Raw genomic sequence first — 15,361 nt, forward strand, 5'->3', positions numbered from 1 at the left:
TCTCTATAACATCAGTCCGTGAAAATTCAACCACAATCGGATGTCAATCGAGTGCGGTCCAATTTTTCCCACGGAGCCATAGAGTTTAATGAACGAGTGTCATTTGATTTTCGGAGGCAAATCGTGCATGCTGAGATTTTTTTCGTCGGACATGTGCACAGCCCCATAGAATAACATAAGTGATGGGTGCTATCTGTCAAAACGATGGATAGCATTCGTCCGAGTTATACGGTGGTCTGCACGAGTCCTTACTGTAATTTTTGCCTGGATTCAAATGAGTAATTGTAATGCATAGGATTCTTGTGACCCTAAAAATCTTCCGCTGCTGGATCCCCAATGGTCACATCCTATGGATATTCCATAAATGTCTTTCTTTATAATACCCATGCAATAGCACACTTTCCATTTCTCCTGGAATGTGTGGGTGGGCTTCCAAAAACAGGAAGATCTCCTAAACTCCCAGAGGAGTTGGAAAATTTACTGGGCACATTAAACTAAGCAATAACGCCCAAATCCATATTCAAGGAGGGGCGATGAGGTGGTGGAGGGTTGTGACCTGTAAAAGGAGTATTAATATAAAAATGTAATGGTACGCTATGCACGACTCACTCCACCAACTCCCGCAAATACATTTTAAAAAGTAGTCAAGTATCATGATTTCAACAAAGAACTCGGCATCTTCTTGAATAATTATCCAGAATTGATATGCCTGTTAGTAAAAGTTGTTCATGGACACAGATGTATCTATAGGTACGTATAATGCACCAACCAGTCATTGTGATAACGGGCTTCTAACATCACTTACTTTAGACATCCGTAGAACCTCAGCCTCTGGGTCACTTCTAGTGAATGTCACATCCTTTATATAGGTTATAGCAATTTCATCTCCATCAAGTTCCATGTACATTTTCCATTTACAATCCTAAAATAAAGATAAATTATTTTAATTTGGGAACAAGAAGGTGATTTCTATTCTACACCAAGTGCAGTGGGTTCATGGAGATGACACATTCTACCATCAGATTGACTATGATGGACTGGAATATTCTACAGACAGACTTGTCACTATTTTTGCTGTATTCCTTGAATTTTCAACCTCATTTGTAACGGGATAGTTAGTAAAGCTATTTCATAATAAAATATGTAAAGGCGGAACTTTACACACCTAAACGATTATTCACATCTCCTGGGTCCAACCACTGGAAGTCGGACTATGGAAACAGCTAAGAGCAGCGGAGCTATGATGTTGAGTGGGGTTTACGGAAACAGCATAGCTCTTCCACCAGTGTTTATAGCCATGAGAGGCTGACACGAGAATAACCCTTTAATGTATAGTACACCCTTTAAGATGCCTAAAGGCATATTCCAACAAAAAATTATAATGATCCATATACAAAAGAAATACGGGATTTACATAAACAGGGAGTTATTTCTGATACTTTTTTTTATAGTTTTTTTGCTATATTTTTGACATGGAAACTAAGACTAAAATCCAAGTTTTTGAGAAAGATTTTTGAGAGTTTCCATTTGCCCAAATGAACACAACCTAAGAGTCACACAGAGTTTTATATCAGGAGTTAAAAAGCCATGGTGGGGAATCATCAAAACTTTTTCACCACATTTCTTGTTCCAGGTTGTGCAAAAAAATGCAACTTCCGGCGTTTTCATACATTCTCACCCCAGTTCCGTCAAATTCATGATGAGCAGTCAAGTTTGCTACTCCACAAACTTTACTCCAGCCACAAATTTTACTACGTGCTTCTCCTGATTTATTAATTGGTGTGAGTCTCTTACTGAATCAGGTGCATCCGCTCCATAACGCCCCCTAATCAAGTCTGTTGAGAGAATCACCAGTCTTGATGAATCTCCCACCATGAGTTTTTCATGCAGAAGCCTCTTCAGGAAATTCTCATTTTTTGGGGAGGTTTTGGGAGAGTTTTTCTTATCTTGACGCTGTTTTCAAGTTTTGAAAGTGCACATGGTGTCTAATAGGTGCCGGAGTACCCATTGAGTATTTGCAATAGGAACATGCTTCAGAAAAAAATGCTGACGGTGGTTTTGCAGAACCGTCTTCTTTGGTGCCTCTTTTGTTGTCTTTGCCACAGCTTTGCCACAGGCAACTTTTTTTAAAATTACAGGGGCATGTCATTAAATTAGAATATCATCAAAAAGTTAATTTATTTCAGTTCTTCAATACAAAAAGTGAAACTCATATATTATATAGAGTCATAACAAACAGAGTGATCTATTTCAAGTGTTTATTTCTGTTAATGTTGATGATTATGGCTTCCAGCCAATGAAAACACAAAAGTCATTATCTCAGTAAATTAGAATACTTTATAACAAAAGCTTGAAAAGTGATTTTAAAATCTGAATTGTTGGCCTACTGAAATGTATGTTCAGTAAATGCCCTCAATACTTGGTCAGGGCTCCTTTTGCATCAATTACTGCATCAATGCGGCAATGTGGCATGGAGGCGATCAGCCTGTGGCACTGCTGAGGTGTTATAGAAGCCCAGGTTGCTTTGATAGCAGCCTTCAGCTCAACTGCATTGTTGGGGTCTGGTGTCTCTCTTCTTCCTCTTGACAATACCCCATAGAAATCTATGGGGTTAAGGTCAGGCGACTTTGCTGGCCAATCAAGCACAGTGATATTGTTGTTTATAAACCAGGTATTGGTACTTTTGGCAGTGTGGACAGGTGCCAAGTCCTGCTGGAGAATGACATTTCCATCTCCAAAAAGCTTGTCCGCTGAGGGAAGCATGAAGTGCTCTAAAATTTCCTGTTAGACGGCTGTGCTGACTTTGGTCTTGATAAAACACAGTGGACCTACACCAGCAGATGACATGGCTCCCCAAACCATCACTGATTGTGGAAACTTCACACTAGACCTCAAGCCGCTTGGATTGTGGCCTCTCCACTCTTCCTCCAGACTCTGGGACCTTGATTTCCAAATGAAAACTGGAACTCTGGGACCTTGTGAAGTGTGTCAATAACTGCCTTCTGGACATGTGTCAAGTCAGCAGTCTTCCCCATGATTGTGGAGCCTACTGAAACAGACTAAGCGATCTTTTTAAATGCTTAGGAAGCCTTTGCAGGTGTTTTTTGTTAATTATTTTAATTTATTGAGATAATGAGTTTTGTGCTTTCATTGGCTGTAAGCCATAATCATCAACATTAACAGAAATAAACACTTGAAATATATCACTCTGTTTGTAATGACTCTATATATAAATATGAGTTTCACTTTTTGTATTGAAGAACTGAAATAAATTAACTTTTTGATGATATTCTAATTTAGTGAGAAGCACCTGTATATGTAAACAAACGGTGGCCACCAGAAGAATTGATCGGTCATTACTTTTCACAGCTTCTTAGCTTTCAAAGCCTGAAGCAGCTAAAAGAAACTGAAGTTTTAATATTGCTGTGCATACGGTCATTCTTTTAAAAACAACTAGTGCGCACTTTTTCAGAGGGTTCTAGACTGAATCCGCCTAATAAAGATGCTATGTGCTCATACCCTTGAAGAGGTTTGGAAGAGTTTTTTTTGTCCTGAACAGTTTTAGGTTATGTGCACACAACATCTGTAAAGAACCTGCAAAGAGAATGAACATATGCACAGCAATGTGAAAACAACTTGCTATGCATATGTTATGTCTTTTTTCACTTCTTTTACTGCTTCAGATATCGAAATCCGTAATGCGGTTCTAAGAAGAGACCGGTCCATTTTTCAGGCAGCTTCCACAAAAACAACGTAAAAAAAAGACACTTCAGGAAAAACATCACCTGCATTTTCCTAAAATGTCTTCAGCTTCAACAACGATGCAGGTACGCCGGCATCTATAACAAGTTGTGTACACATACCCTTGAGCAGTCTTTTACTGGACAGTACCTAGTTTGGAGAGGTTTCCTCTGGATCTGCTTCAAAGAAAATGACATGCGCTTTCTTTTTTCCTCCAGAAGTTTTTCAAGACCTCTTAAGGGTACATGCACACAATGTTTTAATTTAGAAGGTGAAACCGCTGAAGGCAAAGACATTCCAGGAAAAAGTCATCGTTTTTTTTCCTGAAGTGGCTTCGCTGGCAGATTTGTCATTGTTTTTTTGCAGTGGCTCCACTGCCGGAGTTTTTTCACTATAATTTCAGCTGAAAAGAGCAGGCTGCTTCCAAATGAAGCCGCCCGAAGAATGACCATGACATACACAAAGAGTGAGTTCACACTGAGTTTTTTTGCTAAGTTTTTGAAGCGGAAACTCCAAAAACCATGGAGAGTTCAAAAGCCACAAGTTTTTGTTGGGAGTGTGTTCACACTGAGTCTTTTTGCAAAGTTTATGAGGCATTTGAGTTTTTGAGGATGATTTGGAGTTTCCGCTCAGATGGTGTTAAAAAGAACTTCAGTGTGTCACGCCAGGTGTAAGTGCAACACAGAGGGAAAAGGGAGAGGGAGCCCAGACACTAAGGAAAGGGGGAAGTGGAGACCTCCTAGTCTGGTCTAGCGTCACCCTGTCTCAACTAACGTCCCTATATAGCCTCCTCAGCTATCGCCGATTGCGTGCCTCGCCCTACTTCCCCTGGCGTAAGGCTACGGCTAGGGATGGAAGGAGATGAGCACTAGTCAACTTCCACTAAAACTCTAAAGACAAAGAGGGTAGACAAAACAGGGGAAAATGGCTTAGCTTTAGATGAACTCCAAATGTGCACACGGCCTCAAGCTCCAGAGCGGACGAGGTACAGCTCCTGCTAACCTTCACAAGTAGAAATGAAAATAGCCAGCGATGCCCTCTCCGACACACCAGGTATATATACACCCAGGCCAGAGAGCAAATTAGCAAGAGAGAGGTAGTCGCTCGGTCCTAAAGACAGCCTCCTATCTAAGCAGCTGTCTGCAATGCCAAACATGGAGATCTCCTGCAACCCACAGCAGGGAGAGTGTCTGTCACCTCTGACACACCCGTGACACAATGTGAACATACCCTTGGAGAGTTTCTGCTCTGAAAAGTCAGTGTGAACACCTCATCAAGGCTATGTGCACATGCAGTTTTTTGAGGCAGTCAAAAGCAACAAGTTTTCTAGGAGAAACTGATTCAGGAAACATTCTTTTTTGGGAAGTTTTTGAAGAGGGGCATTGCCTAGGACCTATTGGCAGTGATTATTAAAAACTTCTTCCTTAAGTACCATTTTCGGCCATCAGTGGTCTAAAAAAAATAATCTATTATTGTCTGATTGCCAAAGCATTACCACCTTGCAGTTTAGGCATGGTGCCACCTCACTTCTACATTAGTTTGGTTTACCCATGTTGGGCAATGCTCTATATAGTAAAGCAGTGTTCCCCAACTCCAGTCCTCAAGATCCACCAACAGGTCATATTTTCGAGATTCCCTTAGTCTTGCCCAGATGATGGAATTATACCCTGTGCAATACTAAGGAAATCCTGAAAACATGATCTGTTGGTGGCCCTTGAGGACTGGGGTTGTGCACCCTTGGTCTACACATACCATCAGAAAACGTTTGCAAAAATTTGGGCTATGAGCCAGATGTCCAGCTTCAGTTAATCCATTAACCTCATGCCACCAATCCCAAAGTCCATCATGGTGCACAGCAAGATGACAATGGAAGCTGTTGGTGGTTCTTGAAGACTGGAGTTCGTGAAAATTGCAGTAAAGTGTTGCATTACCCTTAACTAATTTATTGGGGCCTGTCAAATTATTGCATGGGGCATGCATGTGTTAGGCCTCATTCAGACCTATGTGATTTTTCACTTATGCACAAAAATGTCCCGAGGTTCATCAGTGTTTTGTATCCGATTTCCATCAGTGTTTGGTCAGTGTGTTCATTTTTACCATCAGTGATTTTCTCGTATGGATAAATAAATTACAAATCTTCGCCTAGCCATTGCAGTGTTAATCACCGACAGCACATGGATGCTATCACTAATCCATAGTCTTGCATTGGTAGTTTTCATCCGTGATGACAGTAATAAAATGGACATGTCTCTGTGATTTTTGCAAGGACACACTGTCTGCAAAAACACAAGGATGTGTAAACAGCCCCATAGGTTAAAATGAGAGTGTGTACTATCCGTGAAAATCCTGGATAAAACACGTACGTAAAAAACGGACTTCTGAATGAGGCCTTATCATGAGTGCTGTTCATTGGCAAAGGACACTAATAGGTGAGAGGGAAGTGTAGACCAATTTTTTTAACATTTAGGCTTGGACCCCTGAGTATAGTACCTGTGCTGCCACGATGGCGTCTCAGCGCTCATTCCTCCAGTGCCAGTATATGAAAAGGGTTTCTCTGTATGTAGCCAACTAGCTCTAATAGGTGATGAGCAGTCATTAGCCCACAACTAACAGGAGATATACAGTTAGTGAAGCTTGTAATGACCATGAACATGTCACAGGATCACTAACTCTAATGATTTCATTAGATAAAAAAAAGAAAAATCAATTTATCTACACATACAAACCTGGCATGAAAATAAAACTGACGGAAAATAACAGAACACTTAACCAACACAAACCAAATCCACTACATGTCATGGGTCAGGAAATTTCCTTATTTGCCTGTGAAGCTTGCGAATGCATTGATCAACAATTAATTTCAAGCACATGGACTACAGAAGCCTAAACATTTGATGGATTAATTTAGCATAAAATGTGCAATGTGCTATGAATAATGATGTTTCATGCAATGCAGACTCACTCCTTCACGGAATAAAAATGCATCCAAAAGTTAAAAAAAAAGAAAATTACACTTAAAAATGGAAAAGAATAAATTGTCAAAATAAGGTTTTGTTTACTTATGAAGGAGTTTTTGATAAAAACGATAAAGTACAAATGTCAATTATAATAATAATATTAGACCAGTTAGCGTCTTCTTATTAGCAAAAACTTAAAGATATTCAATGATTGTGGAGCCTACTGAAACAGACTAAGGAACCTTTTTAAACGCTTAGGAAGCCTTTGCTGGCGTTTTTTGTTAATTATTCAAATTTACTGAGTTAATGACTTTTGTGTTTTCATTGGCTGTAAGCCATAATCATCATTATTAACAGAAATAAACACTTGAAATAGATCACTCTGTTTGTAATGACTCTATATAATATATGAGCTTCACTTTTTGTATTGAAGAACTGAAATAAATGAACTTTTTGATGATATTCTAATTTACTGAGATGCACCCGTACATGCTTTGAAAAAGTGACTGAAAGCACTAAATAAGCCCTTATTGAGACGTCACTAAGATTTTTCTCGTATGCAAAAAATTGACCGATTTGCATCAGAATTTTTAGGCAGATTTTCATCAGTTTTTCCGTAAGTAAAAAAAAAACTGATGGAGGTTTTTCAAACTTCTCCTATCAGTAAAAATCGCACAGCTAACAGCATCTGCATGCTGTCCAATATTTTTCACTTTCCCACAGACTTACATTGGAAAAGTTTGATCCGTGACTCAATTCAAAATCGGACATGTCTCCATCTTTTGTTACAGTCCACAAAAATACATGGACAGCCCCATAGACTTTAATGGGTGTGAGTTATAGCCATGAAAAACACAGGTAGATCGTGTACATGAGATAGTAATGTCTGAATGAGCACTAAGGCTGGGCAACACATCTGCGTCATGGCTTTTGCCCATTATGGAAGCCACATCGATTTGTCTTACAAAGGAACCCAATGGATCCTATTGATTTGTAATAGTCTCTGTTAGTGTTCAAGCCCGAACAGCATTAAATTTTGCAAAGTTCCTGCCAATTAAATGTAACGGAGCACAAAGAGGCTTTGAACAGAAAATTGAGCTGCTCAATGTGAACAGAGCGGCTCTTCTTCCAGGCTGCTCTGTCGATGGGACGTGACTGCTGATGTCATGCTGATTGACCGCTGGCTCCCCGCAGTAAGGCAGCGGGGAGCCGGCTGTCAATCAGAATGACGTTGGTATTCACGACCCATCAACATAGCAGAGTGGAAAAGAAACCGCTGCTCTGTCGATGTCATGTCAGCGAAAGTTGCTGAGTCTTCGGCAGGAGCATACTATGACCTCTCTGTTCCAGCAGAGATCGGCGCTGGCCACAACAGGTAGGTAGTTAGCAACAACCTACATGTTAGTGCTTAGGCACATTGGAAAATGCAAAAAAATCCTAGATACCCTCTTTAAAGAAGTCATCACACAGTGGACATTTATTGTCTATTCACGGGATGAGTGATAACTGTTCGATTACTGGTGGCCCCCATTCCTACACACTAGACAACTGCAGTGATTAGATGTTTGGCTGGAGCGGAGGTTGAACATGCATATTACCGCTCCATTTGATGTCTATAAGGCCTGAAGGAAACAAGCGCTGCACTTGACTCTGTCAGAATCAGTCCCACGGACTTTGAATGGTTCACTAATGGTCTTAAAAAATTACTTTTATAGTAAGGAATTGCTTATATAACAATGACATTATATAATGTGTGACAGAGTCACTGGTGTTGTATGTGAGGGGAGGTATGTTTCGCTATGGCTGTTAGCCTCAGCGAACTGAACCTACAACTATTCTCCAGCATGTTATATGCTGGGGGTTAAATCAGTGAAAGGGAGTGCTCTTTTGTGAATGACCATCGTGAAGGGTGGGAGGTCATTCACCATAACTCTCCAATCAGGGGAGCATCTGGGCTTTAAATAGCCAGCCTTGACACTCAAGTATGTTCAGGAGCTCATGGTTGTGTGTGTTAAACTAAACCCTGTGGATCTCTGTTGCTGATCCTGAGTGGCCTGACCTTGGCCGGGTACAAGGACTTTGCTGGACACTTTCTTAAGTTTGTTTTGCCATTACGCCAGTTGGGCTACGTTTATGTTTCATGAACTTTGCATTGGTTTATGCCGCTAAATAAACCAACTGAAAATTTAAAGAAACAGTGTCACTTGTTTACCTCCGCATGCAGCCAAGTAAGTCGCTTTACCACAAATGTTATTCTTGGAATTACTCTTTTTTTTGCTGCTGTATCACTCTGATAAAAAAATATACAGAGCTTAGGAATCATTATTCTCTAAATCCACTGATGTAGTATGTAGTATCAAATTTCTATCAAGGCTGTAAGGAGCTATTCTTAAATGGTTATTCACAAAATTACAAGTTGTTGATTGCTTGAAGTCTGACCACTGTGATCCGCAGTGATTCCCAGAAAGGGACTCCTCATGAATGGAGCAAAGTGCGCATGCTCGACTTCCACTTTATCTATCATCTACGGGAGTGATGGAAATAGCCAAACGCTATACTCTGCATTAACTGGTAGTCCCATTGATAATGAATGGAGCTGAGGCCAAGCACTAACACCTACAGTCCATTCAAAACAGAGCTGCGGAGTCCGGTTCATGGATTTCAGAACCCCGATGTTGGGATCTTTGAAAGTCCCAGCAGTCAGCAAGTTTTTCCCTATCATTTAGATAGGAGATCAGTTGCTAATTTGGAAATAATCCCTTAAAGGAAATCTGTCAGGGCAAAATTACAGTAAGAAATATGCTCATCTCCACATAGGGTAGCTTTCCATCAGAAGAAGAATACATGTTCTTCCAAAATCCATAGCCTACTTTTCAAGAAAACGATCTTTGAAGTAATTTGCAAGTGAGGACCTTGGTGCACCATGGGCAGCCTGAAGCAGCGCCCCCTCCAGCTTCATTGATTGACAGTGCTGGCCCAACTGAAGCCATCATTATCCATGAAACAGGAGGGAGGAGCGGGGCGGACAGATTGCCTGAGGGATGCAGCTCCGGGTCCTAATTAATACATTACTGCAATGATCGTTTTCTTGAAAAGTAGTCTTCGGATTTTGTCTCTTCTAAGAGAAAGCTGGTCTACATGGAGATGTGCAAACTTCATAGCGTCATTTTATCCTAACACACTCTCTTTAAAATTGCATATTATTGACAATTGTCAATCATGCAATTCTCCAAAGGCCACATTTTATTTAATTGATCAATAACCAAGTGGCTTACCTATGGTACTTGCTAAAACTAATGACATTGTCATATATATGAGATTGCATATATATATCGATCCCTTTGACACTTAGTATCTTTCGCCTTGTTACTAAAGTTGGGCTTCTGAGATTTTGTAATGTTTTTGTTATTATATATATATATATATATATATATATATATATATATATATATATAATACAGAAAACAATATATGTGTGTAATACAGAAAACATTACAAAATCTCAGAAGCCCAACTTTAGTAACGAGGCGAAAGATACTAAGTATCAAAGGGATCGAAACAAAAAACACTAAGCTGCAGCACAAAGAAGTAAAATGCACATAAATGGATAAACCCCTAAAATTCTGACTGCAGCTGGATAAATGGCCATCTGATCTATGCAAGCAGAGTTGTCTACACATGATATCACTTTTTTGCAAAGTCAAGGAGGGCAGCTGATAACACCCCCCCAGCAGCATACCCTATGACATATCTAAGCGCAAGTCCATGCCCTCTAGACATTTGCAGGCGGTACTCCGCAGCCCCTCTTACACCATACAGAACACCATCCCGGCTCGCACGTGGCTGCAAACTTTACGTTTCTCCCCATCTCCCCCTCAACACTACAGTCCCTGTGATCAGATAGACGTTCTCTAAGATGGAAAATAAAAAGGCAAAAGCCGAAAAAACAATTGTCCCCGCTGTTATTAAAAGTAGTAACATGTTGACGACGTGAGCTCCCGTCAGCTCCTGTAAATTCTTTGCTATTATCTAGCTCAGCTGCTGAGACCTGCTGTTTTCCCAAGTCATAACAGTTGAAACATTCATCTATGGCACCTGGGTTATTTTTCATTATGTTAAAAAAAAACAAAAAACGACTCACTTTATTCTTTTCGGATTTAAAAAAAAAAAAACCTAGATAATACAAGTGAGAATAATTTGCTCTTCTCCTTTTATATCCCGTGTGTCGTGACCCTCCAAAGCTTTGTCCCAGGAGATATTCTTAAAGAAAAAAAAAAAAAAGCACCGGGTAGGGATCTCTCCCAAAATTCCATTAATAGTCCTCTCTTAGCAAAATGTAGGTTCCAGGGTCTGAGACTAAAGGATGTTTTAATCTCTTCAGGAAAACAATGTCTCATAATGATGTAAAGGACTATTGCCGTACTGATGTAGAATCATAAATTATTCAGCACCTTTCACTTGGCATCACTGTGATATCCTCATTAGTAGTGGCTCACAGTTACTGTCAGATGGTGTCCGTACAAATGCAGGCATTATATTGTCTTTGAGATGTGCAGCTGGTTTCGTGACACTGCCAGTATATGAAAACATGACGCCAGTTTGTTTTATTTAGTGCTAAACCTTCCAGTTTGTAAAAACAAGGCTGACACAGAGCCTGACATGAGGCAGAGAAAATAATTAGCTCCCATTTTCTCAGCCTCCCATTTCCTTCTCCCCGCTGTGATTCCTTTCCACTAAACCACCACATGTCAGTCGAAATGGGAGGCAATTAGTGGGCTCATTTCAGTCCCCACAACTGTGCTGAAAAGAAAGTATTTATGATGGCACAATGAACAGCTGAAAGATTAAATAACATTTGCCTTTTGAAAAGAAAATGACTTCAAGCTAAATGGCCAATTTTTGATTATTCTCAAACAAGCTTAGAGTAGTTGGTTTTAAAAAAAAATAAAAAAAAAAATACAAGAAAAGAAAATGAGTCATTTTTAGGTGGAAGAATCAAATAAAATCTTGACACTGTAATGCAAATGACTGATGTTTTATTGCAAAATATGTAAATGTATTATACCCTTAACAATGGCGCGTGTCTAAGGTCAGCCGGGATTGCTACTAACTAGACACTGCGCAGACAAGGTTACTATAAGATTGCTTTTTTTTTTTTTCTTTCTATGCGTTTGAAACAAGGCCTTTGGGGTATTCTTAAAGATTACATTGAAACAAGCCAAATGAAGCATACTTTTAATGGCGCAATACACAGTTCAGGATATGAAATAGCTTTGAAAAACATCATCATTCCTGACATGTTTATAAAGGTCCTGACATGTTTTCATGACTGGATGACATGTAGACGAAATGAAGAAAGGCAGAATAATGCACTTTTCTACAGGGTACTTTTAATTAGGGCGGGTGTGTTGCTGTAGAAAGTCTAACCGACGATTGTATCCTTCCCTGATTTTTTATTTTTCAGTGTCAGATCTTTTTTTTTTCCTTGTAAACTTGTCCAGCGTTTTGTCTGACACAATTCTGCATGATAAAACAGTCAGGGTTCACATAATTGAAAAGGTAGCTAACATGAGAACCCTGCGTAATTGACTTCCTAAACTGCAGGTTATATTGTATTGCTGCGTCAATAATACATATATGATCATATTATATTATAAATATTATTATTTTTGGACTGCACCTCCTGAGTTATTTATACTTAATATTTGTTTTAAAGTTAGAATTTTTTTCCATTTTTATTCCAACAATTGATGCAGCTATTACAACAGAATGGAATGAAGTTTTTTTTTTTTCTTTACATTTGCAAACTGTAGGCCCAAAAGGGAGAGGGTTGAATGTCCAATTATAAGACTTTACTAGTATTACATGGATTTATAATTTCATTACAATTGGCCCGGAAGAGGAGGCACTATTAAAAAGTCATAGACGCATTTCAACTTTTTTTTTAATAATCATATATTTTATAACCACTTTCTCCAATACTACACACACATGTCATGTTAAATATGTATACAGGGGCGGACGGAGACAGACAAGGACCCCTAAGCAACAACAGTATATGGGCCTTGTGCAGTCCAAAAGCTCATTATAATGCTCCCCTGTCTGTGACAGAAGCCACTTGTTGCTTTCGAGGTGGTAGTGGCCCTCTTACCTCTTGGGCTCCTGTATGGCTGAACAGGTTGCACCAATGCTATTTCCCCCTTGCCTGGACAAAGATAGATAGATATGAGATAGATAGATAGATAGATAGATAGATAGATAGATAGATAGATAGATAGATAGATAGATAGATAGATAGATATGAGATGAACCAATAAATAATACATGGATATATAAATAATAGATAGATAGATACAGGTACATCTCACTAAATTAGAATATCATCAAAAAGTTAATTTATTTCAGTTCTTCAATACAAAAAGTGAAACTCATATATTATATAGAGTCATTACACACAGAGTGATCTATTTCAAGTGTTTATTTCTGTTAATGTTGATGATTATGGCTTACAGCTAATGAAAACACAAAAGTCATTATCTCAGTAAATTAGAATACTTTATAACAACAGCTTGAAAAATGATTTTAAAATCCGAAATGTTCTCCTACTGAAATGTATGTTCAGTAAATGCCCTCAATACTTGGTCGGGCTCCTTTTGCATCAATTACTGCATCAATGCGGCGTGGCATGGAGGCGATCAGCCTGTGGCACTGCTGAGGTGTTATGGAAGCCCAGGTTGCTTTGATAGCAGCCTTCAGCTCGTCTGCATTGCTGGGTCTGGTGTCTCTCATCTTCCTCTTGACACTACCCCATAGATTCTCTATGGGGTTAAGGTCAGGCGCGTTTGCTGGCCAATCAAGCACAGTGATACTGTTGTTTGTAAACCAGGTATTGGTACTTTTGGCCGTGTGGACAGGTGCCAAGTCCTGCTGGAGAATGACATTTCCATCTCCAAAAAGCTTGTCGGCAGAGGGAAGCATGAAGTGCTCTAAAATTTCCTGGTAGACGGCTGCGCTGACTTTGGTCTTGATAAAACACAGTGGACCTACACCAGCAGATGACATGGCTCTCCAAACCATCACTGATTGTGGAAACTTCACACTAGACCTCCAGCAGCTTGGATTGTGGCCTCTCCACTCTTCCTCCAGACTCTGGGATCTTGATTTTCAATATGAAAATTGGAACTCTAGGACCTTGTGGAGTGTGTCAATGACTGCCTTCTGGACATCTGTCAAGTCAGCAGTCTTCCTCATGATTGTGGAGCCTACTGAAACAGACTAAGGGACCTTTTTAAATGCTTAGGAAACCTTAGCAGGTGTTTTTTGTTAATTATTTTAATTTGCTGAGATAATGACTTTTGTGTTTTCATTGGCTGTAAGCCATAATCATCAACATTAACAGAAATAAACACTTGAAATAGATCACTCTGTTTGTAATGATTCTATATAATATAGGAGTTTCACTTTTTGTATTGAAGAACTGAAATAAATTAACTTTTTGATGATATTCTAATTTAGTGAGATGCACCTGTATCTATCTATTATTTATATATCCATGTATTATTTATTGGTTCATCTCATATCTATCTAATCCTATCAAATCTATCTATCTATTATCTATCTATCTGTCTATTTCATATCTATCTATCTTTGTCCAGGCAAGGGGGACATAGCATTGGTGCAACCTGTTCAGCCAATATAGATCGCTCTGTTTGTAATGACTCTATATAATATAGGGGTTTCACTTCTTGTATTGAAGAACTGAAATAAATTAACTTTTTGATGATATTCTAATTTAGTGAGATGAACTGTAGATAGATAGATACCAGACATCTCTGGTGGCACTTATCTCTCGAAGAACAAGTATCTAATTCTATCATGTGTGATACTGAACCACAATATGTAATTACTGCGATGTGAGCGCTGCTGACATGACTGCTCTGCTCAGATCTCTGTAAAGACTGGTGAGCAGCACAGCGCCAACTAACAAAATCGACGCTGACAGTCGTCCTTAGTGACACTTTCCACATCTCAGTATCACATTGCAGTCACCAGTAATGTCTCCGCACTGTGAGCCAAGTTTAATTCTCCTAGAAGAAAAGGAGTGATATCGGACACATGCAAGCAGATCCCACCCACATTTACTGCAGTCATAATGCGAGCTAGCAGTACACTAGATTTTCATGGCAAACTTCATGGCAAACGCTTCCACAGTGTTTAAAAGTTGAAAATCCCCAAACTTTTAAAATCATTTTTCATATTACATACGGTTAAACTTAAAATATACATATATATATATATATTTTTTTTTTTTAATTAAGACATTAATACTTAACATTTTTTTCAGTTGTTGAAAAATGTTTTTGGGGATGACACATTTCTTTTAAGATATTTTATAGCAGCATACAGGGATACTTTTAAGTATTTTTTTTTTTAAAGAGGGTGGTTTAAATGTAGTGGGAGGGGTTTAAATGTGATAGGCGGGGCTCTATTACTTGATTACATGATCATCATTATTAGAATAGACACAGAATAATGGACCATGCTCAAAGCATTGACACACGTGTAGACCATGGGGTCTTTTCAGGCCCATCATTTTGTAGGTCCACTTTCCGTAAGAATTAGTAAAATATAGTTCATTTGGAAAGTATATGTCGGTACACTTT

At 39.1% G+C, this 15,361-nt stretch overlaps 1 protein-coding gene across 2 annotated transcripts in view; it reads right to left on the minus strand.

Moving 5' to 3' along the window:
* Positions 1-15,361, minus strand: part of MAP3K20 (mitogen-activated protein kinase kinase kinase 20) — a 187,435-nt gene that overhangs the window by 13,666 nt on the left and 158,408 nt on the right. For both annotated transcript variants that reach the window (XM_073646928.1, XM_073646929.1), the window contains exon 17: positions 806-922. In XM_073646928.1, the coding sequence (XP_073503029.1) occupies positions 806-922 (117 nt within the window). The remainder of the gene's footprint in view (positions 1-805; positions 923-15,361) is intronic.

Source organism: Phyllobates terribilis, unplaced genomic scaffold (assembly GCF_046119375.1).
Source record: "Phyllobates terribilis strain yellow unplaced genomic scaffold, ASM4611937v1 Scaffold_9__5_contigs__length_417890890, whole genome shotgun sequence".
In the NCBI taxonomy this organism is placed as follows: Eukaryota; Metazoa; Chordata; class Amphibia; order Anura; family Dendrobatidae; genus Phyllobates; species Phyllobates terribilis.